The sequence below is a fragment of the Hippocampus comes genome, unplaced genomic scaffold (genome assembly GCF_001891065.2).
Source record: "Hippocampus comes isolate QL1 unplaced genomic scaffold, H_comes_QL1_v1.1 scaffold317, whole genome shotgun sequence".
NCBI lineage: Eukaryota > Metazoa > Chordata > Actinopteri > Syngnathiformes > Syngnathidae > Hippocampus > Hippocampus comes.
In genome coordinates this window covers 1061988-1073118 of record NW_017805531.1, presented here as the reverse complement: position 1 = coordinate 1073118, position 11131 = coordinate 1061988, and the positions used below count along the sequence as shown (strand labels likewise).

The following is an 11131-nucleotide window of genomic DNA, read 5'->3' as shown; positions in this document are numbered from 1 at the left end:
TTGCTGTCCAAAGCGGAAGAATGCAAACAAGTCAAAGCGGTTGCTGATTTATCCAGTAAATTGACTCCAATCTAAGCAGAATCACTTTTACAAGCTGTTGGCTTTCTGATTTCATGTGTTGACATAAATTATTTCAGGATCATAAGATCATTTTTGACAACCCATGCCCAGAAGGAGTTTACAAGACTCTGGAAGACGGATTCTTTCAACAAGGGGTCATAAAACCATGGCCACCTGTTCAAACCAGATTACCGGTAGATGTTTTCTTCTGAGGGGCATGAAACGAAGATGTTCCCATTTCGACCAGTTAGTGTGCTAATGTGTTTTGGGTAAAACATTTTTTTTGCTTTTACAGGTGGAACAAAACTCAGTTTCTCATATTCTGCCCACTTTGTTCAGTCTGTTGGTTACCTTTCCAAAGTTGAAATGAAAGACCAAGTCCAAAATCTTGCGGTTCTGATAGATTCGGACCTGACTTTGAGGAATCATATCAAAAGGAATCACAAAAACAGCTTTTTAACAGCGCTGAAAAACGGCTCCAGACCACAGGGTGGCATGCTCAGACCAGGAGAAACGTGACCATGCTTTTATCTCCAGTAGACTTGATTCTTGTAACGGTTTTTTTACTGGACTCCCTCAAGCATCAAATAGCTGCAGCTCATTCTGAACGCTGCAGTTTGGGTTCTGACTAAAACAAAAGTGATCCGTACATATTTCTCCGGTCCTAAAGGGTTTACACTGGCTACCGATTAGGTGAAGAATCGATTTCAAAATGTTGCTTCTGGTCTATAAATCACTGAATGGTTTGGGTCAAGAATACATGAAAGATATGCTGATTGAATATAAACCCAGCAGGGCTGTGAGATCTGCAGACTTGGGTCAATTCATGGTGCGCAAAGTTCAAAGTAAACATGGTGAAGCTGCATTTAGCTGTTTCGCTGCACATATCAAATAAGATGTCACCAGAAGTGAAATGCTTTATTTCTACATTGAACTGAAGGAGCAAGAGATCTGCAACATTATCTGGATCGCGGAGTGTGTCGCGCAGACAAATGTCCAAATGAGATCACCGCGTTTCATGGTACAAATTAAACAGTAAGGATGTGGATGAGATGCACTGAAAGCAGCAGGATTTAATAAATGCACACGAAACAGGTTACAGTTGAATTACACCGAAGTCACTCACTGATTATCTTCATTGTACAACAAAAGAAGAAGAAAAAAAAGAACTCTGCCAATAAACAGATTGCTATTTTTAAAATATTCACATTGTGACCGTGTCTGTCTGTTTCAAATCACACAAGCGTCAAGAAAGGGTGCAGCAGCTCATGAGGCATGAAAGTCTCATTTTGGCCCCTCCGAAATGTGGCCATCTTTACCCTTGCACTGAGGGGAATAAAAAATAAAAAAAAGGAAAATAGACCGTCCGTACCACATTGACATCACATAAAAACTTGAATAAATATGAATTCATCATGCACGTTGTAACTTACCACACTGGGCGGGGATTTCAAGGGGTATGTAGTTGTGTTGGCACAGATGAACAAAAGCAGACACTAATCGACAGGGAGCGGTGGAGGAGCTCGACTCGCATACCAAGGAGAACTGACCAGGATCCACCTGATGGTAGACACACAGAAAGTACTCCAGAAAAAAACAGCCCAAAAAGTTATAGGGACAGTCGGATTTTGTGCGCCATTTCAAGATGAACCTAAAATGCACTCTGACCTTGATAGGTGAACTTTTCTCATGGTGGGACCAATAAAGGTTATGTTAACATCGTGTAGTATGAGCTTGGATAATATTACACTCCCTGCTGCCAAGATGAGTTGTGTCATCAGGATTTGCCTCAACAATAATGATGCTCTGTTTCTAATATCACTGTCATTATACGGAGCTTCTGGATATCCTGACTTTGCTCTAAATCAATCTAAAATCAAATGTTAGGGGGGTTGCACTTATCCCAACATTAAGAGCTCTAAACACCAAATAAAAGCATGTAATCATAAACTAAATGGTTTTATAGTTCTTGATAAAAAACTGTTTTGTTTTCCTAGGGATCAACCTCACTGAACAATAACCCCCCTCCCCAAACACACACACACACACACACACACACACACACGCACGCACGCACGCACGCACGCACGCACGCACACACACACACACACACACACACACACACACACACACACACACACACACACACACACACACACAGCGTTCATACTCACCACCCCGAAACAGGAACTGAGAGGAGAATCAGCAGAGGAGAACAAAAATTCACATGTGACTGCCCTGGTGGCTACAAATTGCCTTTCAGCTGTTGGTCTTGCACAATGAGAATTCACCTTGGCACAGAGAATGAACATCCATGTAAAAATCCTCGATTGTAGCCAACGGATAATTTCCATTTGCAGAGGGACAAATTGTTCACAGAGAACAGCTCAAATAAATGCCAGACCTACCTGCCAGCTGTTGATGAAGTCCTTCATGTTTTCAGCTTGGGAACCATCACGCAAAGGTGAGTCATTCCCCGCTTCATTGTCATTGGTCCCCAACAGACCCGTCGACTTGCCTGTATGCACACAAACAGACGTATACTGTATATCTCCCAGCCAAGGCGCATATTTTACATGAGAGAAATCTTACAGTGCGGCACCAGACAAAAAAAAAATATCTCTCTCGGAGAATATCATAAATGAAGGCTTGAAACATGGCTGGAGCATCAGTGAGACCAAAGGGCATCACCAAATATTCAAAGTGTCCAAGGGCCACCTTAAAGGCTGTTTTCTTCTTTTTCCCCTTCTGGATACGCAGCAAATGATAAGCATTGCTAAGATCTAGTTTGATAAAAACGGTGGCTTGGTTGAGGGTCTCAAAGGAGGGGTCAATGAGGCGGGGTGGACACCTATTTTTAATGGTGATGTCATTTAGTCGTCTGAAGTCACTGCATGGTCACGGGATCTTTTTTTTTTTTTTTTGTCCACAAAGAAGTATGACATGGCGCTCCTATCATTCCTTTATGTGTGTCTTAAATTCTCTCACCATGCAACCATCCGTCGAGAGTCAAGCTGCACACCTCAATTCTCAGGTCACATGAGACCGACACGCCATTGCGACTGGATACCTGCACAATGCGTGATCCCTTACGGACGATGACGCCGCCATCACTCCGCCACATGTGTGTCACGGTTTTGTTGCACTGAACATTTACCTGTGACACAAACAACTCTTATAACAACACTCCACCGGATTCGTGCCCCCCAAAGAACACGTGACATCATGGTGAATGCTCCCATACCTCTCCGCTGCGCTGAATCCTGACAGTACTGTTATTCAACCGCAGCAGGAGGAGGTTGTGTGGGTGTGAATTGAGCACAAGTGTGAATGAGGGCTGGGAACTAATATCTTGGGCCAGAAGAAGTGGGCAGGAAGGTGGCAGCTCATAAAGATGGCCATTGAACGTGACTACAAACTGATCTGCCACCAGCAAAGCTTGGTCTGTTGGAGGTAGAAACAAAATAAAGAATCTAAATGTCGCAACAGTATGTAAGGAACGGCGCTCATTACATTGAAGTCTTTCTTACGAATAAACGGACTGTCCATGATCTTCCTCTTGAGGCGGTAAAGTTCAGCAGTGGGTCTAATGGAGGCGAGGCTTTGCAGGGGCTTGAGGAGCCACTCTTCTAAAAGGATCCCCACCAGACCGGCCTCAGCCACACGGGTCCAACGCAGCGGGGGAAGTGACATAGACGCAGCCACAGAACACTCACTGGAGAAACAAATGAACTAAAATCCCTAACAAGTGCAACATCTCTCCGCACATATTTTTGAGATGCACGTGCGGTACCTGGGCGAGTATCGATAAAGTGAAGCCAGTTGTTTCCGGAGTCCGGAAAAAGCCACTGCCAGTTTGCTTTCTATCCAGTGGTACGTGTGCTGGCCTGCCTGATAAATGCGGAACAGAATAACTATAGACCTGCTCAATATATACAAAGTAAATTCAAGTGTCAGTCGGCGCAAATAACAAACGGTGAAGAGCCAAAGCTGAGCTGAAATACGGCGGAATGCCGGTAAATTCAATGGTGCAAATGTGAATCTGTAATAATAGTTTGGATCACAGAACAAGCATTGATATCATAAAAACAACAATTGAGAGGATCTTGAAGAGTTCCTTACCAAATCCATGGCACGGCTGAGCGTAGCCATGCTTCCTCGAGCTAGCGGCCTGAGCTGAGGACTCTCCCGCAAAGCAGGGGCGGCCTTCAGAAGTTTGTCGGTCCACAAAACAACAGCCTCCCTCCACACAGCCTCCAGCCGCTGTCCTTTCACATCCTGGTACACACCTGCGAGAGTGGCCAGCGGCTCTGTGGACGGAAAACACACTCAATGACTGCTCTTGGATCGAGGTACGGAAATATAAGCCCCGAGCGGATCGTAACGCCTGCGAATGACTGTTGGCAATCACAATTGAAAAACGAGTATTACATACTCCTCAGCTCCAACTGTCCCAGTAGCGAGGTGTGCTGTAAAAGGTGAAGATATCGAGGCAGGCTCGTAGTGACAATGTGCCGAAGGGAGCTACTGTGCCACAGAGCCAACAAACTCTTGCCTCTGTGTCCCAACAGAGACTCTGCTTGCTGGACGATAAGCAGAGCCACGGCACTCACGTCTTGGAGCAACTCGCTGTCTCTGGACTGGAGAAAGGGGAAAAACTGCTTGTAAAATGTGTCCTTTTGTCACAAAAGAATCTTTTTGAGTTTTTTAAAGGAAAAGAAAAGAATTTACATCAGTGCCAGTTTTCTATTGACTACTTTACAGTGCCAGTAAATTCCTCTGAGATATTTTCGACATCGCATCACAGCAGTATTAGCCGGTTAGTCACCTGTTGTCTGAATTCAGCAAGGAGATATTTCATTGTCTGGATCCTCTCCAAAAGCTTGCGTCTGACCTGAGAGCCGACAGCTTGAATCCGTGCCTTTAAAAATAAACACACCAAAAATGGAGAAATGTAAATACACTAGTCACACAAAAAGATTTTGGAATATTGGACTCCTGAGTGAAATGTCATCTATTTGCCGATTTTTCTTTTTTTTTTTTGTCAATATGTAGAATCCTACAGCTGCTGAAATGCAGTAACATGTCTGAAGCAGCATTACCTCCACTGCAGTCAGACTCTCCACACAGCCACTTGCTGTCAGCGTGAGCCTCCGATTGGCTGCTCCTGCAGACAGACTTCCTAAATTTTCGGGCTGGCTGCTGCCATCTCTTTTTTGTACCGCCAGCATCAGATTGCGACTTGTCCCCAAACACGCCCCCACAGAAACATTCTCACTCAGGCCAGTACCTGCACATACACGGATAGACATATACAGTACATACTGTGCATACCGTACTAGCTAGAACCATCAAGTACATTCAATGTGTCAGTCAAACTAAGCATCATTATTTGGTGAGCGTTGTGCGGCTGATACTCTATGTACCGTTTTTATAGCCTGCAGTGGTCTGGAGACATCTTCCCTCCAGTGTGCCATTGAACCACATCTCATCTCTGTGGTCCAATCTTGTGCGTACAAGAACAGCAGACCCCTGGAGCCATGACAAAGCACTGGCTCCTACCTCCACACTCCAGTTCCCCATCCTAGACTGATAAAATATAGAATGTTTTTATGCTAACTCGCCATAGCATTTGGTTTCCTGGGGGACTCAACCCCGTGAAAATTACTTAGTTAGGAGCAGGGACTCGGACATCACCATACACATCCATCTTATTTCTATGGCACTTCATACCTACCTACCACGAACAATCGCAGGGTACATATAGACAAACAACCATCCACGCGCACATTCACACCTCCCTAACGCTCTTGAATGAAATATTTTACAGACAATTATCCAAATTCATACTGTATTTGTTTTTTGTTTTTTTTTTGGGGGGGGGGGTTGGTCACCTTGCTTTAGATGCCTTTGTTCAATTACATCTTTAAGCATTTGCTTGACATTTTATGATTTCATTTCATGCACTGTTTTTGCACATTTTTAGTTAAATTTATGTGTGTGTGTGTGTATATATAATATGGATGTACATAATACAATATTTTCACGAAATAAAACTAACGATGTGATAATTATCACTATATTGTGGGGAGGTTGCCGATATTATAAACAAAGCTCACCATAATATATAAAAATTCACGGTATTGTAAAAAAAAAAAAAAAAGCTCATGATATTCGAAAAAAAAGTGCAATATTGCTTGCCCACCCCAGTCTGCACCTCAGTAAAGAGAGTCACGTTGGTGCGCTCAACAGTCGATGAGTTGGTCAAGGTGAGCGTGAGGCTGCAGAGGTTGGGGCGTCCTGTTACCGACAGACGAGACTGGGTATAAAACAGCTCCTCTCCAGAGTTCAGCCTGTGAGATCCTGACCACGATAGAGTCTGAAAAACACAGACACACATGGAAACGGTTGCACATTGTCTGAATGTTGTACAACCCCTAGCAAAAATGTGCAATCTCTCTCAGAGGACGTTAATCGAGTTCTTTGAATTTGTAGGGAAAAAAAGCAGTTGATGAAATTGTATCAGTGTTAGGGCTTCTCCTTTTATTTTTGCTTCACTCAAGTGGTAGCGTATCTGAAGCACGCCGTAAATCAAATTTTGGCTCGGTATACAAAGCAAAAATAAATCAATAAATCAAACAAATCAACCAGGCGACAACTTGTAACTCAGAAAAAATGTAAGCTGCTACACTTGTGAATGAAGGTCCCGCTGTAATACAATTCGACACCATTTACAGACAAGTGGCAGCTGGTGGAGCTTTGATTGACTGACTTGTCAGCCAGCCCGGGTTACTGGAATGTAGTGCCCCACCTTGGTCCTATCTATTGCATTGAAGAAGTGCTACTCCACATGTCAAACTAATAAGAAAAAGATTAGTGAGCTCCCGACTGAAAATACTCCACAAAGCCAGACAACAGAAATGAAAAAAACAACTTGTCTCATGAGTAACGATATGCAAATTATCCCGCTCATCTAAAAAAAAAAAAAAAAAAAAAAAAAAAATCACATATATTTTGAAGTTTTATTTAATTATTGAATGTTTGTCTTAATCAAGATGATTCAGCTGAGTGGAATGACAAACTAAAATCACAAAAAAAAAAAAAAAATCAAAATTGATCATGTAACGGGAGAATTTTATCGAATGAAATTATGTTCATCATATTGACATCACTGGTAGTTTTGGTTCCAACAATATTCTGTTGGATTTTCTCACATTTAATTTACTGTATGATGTGAGTTTAGTTTCCAGACTCGGAGCCACGTACTTACGGGCTGTGGCGGGCAGAGGGCCAGCAAAACCGTGTATTCAAAGCGATCTTTGAGGTTGGTTTGGATTTTCGTTAAGACGGAATGTGAGGGACATGGCGCAGGCGACACTTTGTCCAGGCCGATATTCATGTGGAGGCTGTGCATTCCTCGTGCACCTTTCTAAAGAAACACACAACATGATTAGATCTGCTAGAAGAAGGAGAATTAACATCATCAATCAGTCCAGTGCAAGCTTTTGCAAGTTGTATGTACCTGATACTTCATGCCTTGTTTTACACTCCTGTTGTCCCATCTTAGCTCAGCATTTTGGGTGAGCAAATTTCCTTCCTGGCTGACTGAGACACAACCTTTCACAGGAGATGCCACTATCTACTCACACACAAATATACGGTATTAGGCTCAGAGTAAAGATGGACTCTGGTTTGAGATTGACACCAATTGTTGCTTCCCTACCGTTTGGGTTGACAAGTGAGCACAGGCCTGCCCCCTGCTGGAGTTGAGCTGCCATCGTTTGTTTAGGCTGATGGAGATGTTGACCGGCAATCCGCTGAGCCAAGACAGCTGGGTCTGAGTTGAGCAAAAATATGGAAAGGAGGATAACGGTGGTCACCTCAGACTGGTTGGGCAGGCAACCTGTGCAATATTCATGCTGTCAAATCAGCAGCTTGAACCTGAACGTGTACCACCACCTGCTGGAAGCTGCGCCGCTCTTTCTCAGAGCCGTGTGAGAGTGTGTGAAGTGAAAGCTGGCTAAATAATGAAGAAAAGGGCTGGTTCAGCTCCAACTTGGTCTCATTCATCTCCCGGGATCGACTCCGCAAGCTGAGAGCTCTGACCTTGAAAGAGATAAAACACAAAAGTGATTAAAAATCATTCCTCATGAAAAAAAAAGCTGACAGTCATCTGTTTCAGTGTGTGCAAAGGCCAACCTGCTCCAGTCGACCGTTTTTCATCCAACCTAAGGAAACGCTGTCCAGACAACCTTGGAGGGAGCGCTCTAGTGCGACCTCCAAACTGGTCAAACGAGGCCGCCACTTCATCTGAACTACGGTCAATCACATGAAAAACCGTACACTTAAATGTGAAAGAACATGATTTATTGTTTTAAAACGTTGACATCTGAAATGTGACAAAGGACAGAAAATAGAATACAGCAGTGATTCTCAACCGGTAACAGTAAGAGAGAACACAGTGTATTCACTGACTGCAGCGCAGCTGGACCTTCTATTTATTAGATGAAACAAAAAAGCTTATTTGTGAGCTTTGATGAATTTTTGCATCACACTCACCTTTTAGGGTTTGATTCCCGATCTGCAGTGACGGAGGTGCCGTGTAGAGCCCCGACAAACTCAACTCCTGCTTTCCCCACAAGGCTCCGTGTTGCACGAGGTAACTCCAGTTCCTGGCTTCATACACGGTCTTCACCGCAACATTCCTTGGCAGCAGATTCAACTGCAGAACACAGACAGAGTTAGATGAATGGATTAACATGAATCTGAAGAAAAGCAATGTAAATGTGATATCGTCTTGGAATGGAAGCACAGCACGGCCTTCTCTAGAGCAGCCACTCTTGGTAAGCACGTTTTGCATATCATTCCTCTGGCAAGCCGCGATAGCCGAAAACCCCAACCACTGGGAAGCGCCAGGTGAAGGCACGTCCGGCAGAGCTGGTGAAATATCTGCGTACAAAATCCCAACAATACCTGAGGGTACGAGTGTTTGAGCTCGAGAGATTGTCTGTATCCACCGTCAATCACCGCCAACTCCCCAAAGCTCCACAGACGCCTTTTGCCGGACAACAGCTCGACCAAACCCCCCATGCCGGACTGGCTTTGGTTCAACTGGACAGAAGAAAAGACAGATCATTTGTTTAGAGATCTCAAGTGTGCCTTGGGCATTACTCAGCATGTCTAGCATCCAACCGACCTGTGAGTGGAAATTGAGTTGTGATGGCAAGTAGATCTGCATCTTGGGAATACTCTGGACCACCTTGACTAGCAGGTCCTTGCTGAACAAAACAATATTTCAACGTCATTTGTAGTGATTACCAAAAACTGTTCCATGACACGTGATTCCAATTGGTCCAAAAATGATTATTTGCTACAAAGGATGTAGAATTGATCATCTATCAATCCCAGTGATGTATAGTGACAGGCAAAACAATTAAAAGGCAGATTCACCCTGTGTCAGTCTCATTTCTATATGTGCGTTGGTTTAAAATGCTAATCGCTTGCACGTGAGAGCAGATGGGTGCTTCACCTTGGGTAGAAGCCAATTTTCAGAATTGTGTTATTTCCACGCCTACCTGTTGGGCAGATGGTGCCCTTGGATGATGATTGCAAGTGAGGATGCGAGTTCAGGGTTCAGTGCCATGGAGGACTTCAACTGTGACCCAGAGAGTCTTCCCCACGCCTCAACCTACATGAACAAACAGAGAGATGGTTGGCAATCTGCAAACAGTCCTGTCGTCGGTGCATTCTGCTCTGTGTAATTTTTACTTGCAAGGCAGGACTGGAGTCGCCAGCTTGGATGTGCTTGAGAGTAACTCGGCCCTCTTTGGACACTCCCTGGAGCCCCCACCCTGCAACGTCTGCGACCAAGCGAAGCCGCCAGTCTTGATTATGAGCGTGCACTGAGATGCTCCTTAAAGGACCTTTAGAGAGAGGATATCATATCATAACATTTCTTCCTCTACAGTGCAAAAAAATTTCAGTTCAGCCTATTAAGACAAGCTGACCTTTATAGTGCACAGTCACCGCAGTATTGAGACTGAAGTGCTTCCACGTTTGATTTGAAGGTGAGGGAGAGTAGGAGAGAAGTACACCCAAACGTCCGTCAACCGAGCTCACATTCACGCCCGAGTCCAGCAGCTTGTGCCCGTCTAAAGTAACCTGAGCCCTGGACTGGAGCTGGGACGACATCCCTTGTGTGGAACATAAGCCCTTTGGGACACATACATGTAAACATAAATAAATGTATGTATTTTTTCTTGGCCCTACCGACCTGTGAGTGGAAATTGAGTTGTGATGGCAAGTAGATCTGCATCTTGGGAATACTCTGGACCACCTTGACTAGCAGGTCCTTGCTGAACAAAACAATATTTCAACGTCATTTGTAGTGATTACCAAAAACTGTTCCATGACACGTGATTCCAATTGGTCCAAAAATGATTATTTGCTACAAAGGATGTAGAATTGATCATCTATCAATCCCAGTGATGTATAGTGACAGGCAAAACAATTAAAAGGCAGATTCACCCTGTGTCAGTCTCATTTCTATATGTGCGTTGGTTTAAAATGCTAATCGCTTGCACGTGAGAGCAGATGGGTGCTTCACCTTGGGTAGAAGCCAATTTTCAGAATTGTGTTATTTCCACGCCTACCTGTTGGGCAGATGGTGCCCTTGGATGATGATTGCAAGTGAGGATGCGAGTTCAGGGTTCAGTGCCATGGAGGACTTCAACTGTGACCCAGAGAGTCTTCCCCACGCCTCAACCTACATGAACAAACAGAGAGATGGTTGGCAATCTGCAAACAGTCCTGTCGTCGGTGCATTCTGCTCTGTGTAATTTTTACTTGCAAGGCAGGACTGGAGTCGCCAGCTTGGATGTGCTTGAGAGTAACTCGGCCCTCTTTGGACACTCCCTGGAGCCCCCACCCTGCAACGTCTGCGACCAAGCGAAGCCGCCAGTCTTGATTATGAGCGTGCACTGAGATGCTCCTTAAAGGACCTTTAGAGAGAGGATATCATATCATAACATTTCTTCCTCTACAGTGCAAAAAAATTTCAGTTCAGCCTATT

The 11131-nt window shown here is 44.2% G+C and overlaps 1 protein-coding gene across 1 annotated transcript in view; it reads right to left on the bottom strand.

The window, feature by feature from the left end:
* Nucleotides 1-1115: 1115 nt before the first annotated feature.
* The window catches only part of LOC109520603 (uncharacterized), a 16989-nt gene continuing 6973 nt past the window's right edge, over nucleotides 1116-11131 (bottom strand). Inside the window, exons 14-37 of the mRNA XM_019877959.1 lie at nucleotides 10906-11060; nucleotides 10713-10825; nucleotides 10334-10415; nucleotides 9034-9171; nucleotides 8620-8782; nucleotides 8260-8375; nucleotides 8020-8166; nucleotides 7784-7897; nucleotides 7583-7699; nucleotides 7331-7489; nucleotides 6266-6439; nucleotides 5487-5649; nucleotides 5163-5350; nucleotides 4889-4981; nucleotides 4496-4700; nucleotides 4183-4370; nucleotides 3854-3951; nucleotides 3591-3775; nucleotides 3305-3504; nucleotides 3049-3217; nucleotides 2469-2578; nucleotides 2235-2351; nucleotides 1494-1620; nucleotides 1116-1386 (exon numbers count right to left, since the gene is read on the bottom strand). Of these exons, the coding sequence (XP_019733518.1) occupies nucleotides 1376-1386; nucleotides 1494-1620; nucleotides 2235-2351; nucleotides 2469-2578; nucleotides 3049-3217; nucleotides 3305-3504; nucleotides 3591-3775; nucleotides 3854-3951; nucleotides 4183-4370; nucleotides 4496-4700; nucleotides 4889-4981; nucleotides 5163-5350; nucleotides 5487-5649; nucleotides 6266-6439; nucleotides 7331-7489; nucleotides 7583-7699; nucleotides 7784-7897; nucleotides 8020-8166; nucleotides 8260-8375; nucleotides 8620-8782; nucleotides 9034-9171; nucleotides 10334-10415; nucleotides 10713-10825; nucleotides 10906-11060 (3332 nt within the window). The 3' untranslated portion in view covers nucleotides 1116-1375. The remainder of the gene's footprint in view (nucleotides 1387-1493; nucleotides 1621-2234; nucleotides 2352-2468; nucleotides 2579-3048; nucleotides 3218-3304; nucleotides 3505-3590; nucleotides 3776-3853; nucleotides 3952-4182; nucleotides 4371-4495; nucleotides 4701-4888; nucleotides 4982-5162; nucleotides 5351-5486; nucleotides 5650-6265; nucleotides 6440-7330; nucleotides 7490-7582; nucleotides 7700-7783; nucleotides 7898-8019; nucleotides 8167-8259; nucleotides 8376-8619; nucleotides 8783-9033; nucleotides 9172-10333; nucleotides 10416-10712; nucleotides 10826-10905; nucleotides 11061-11131) is intronic.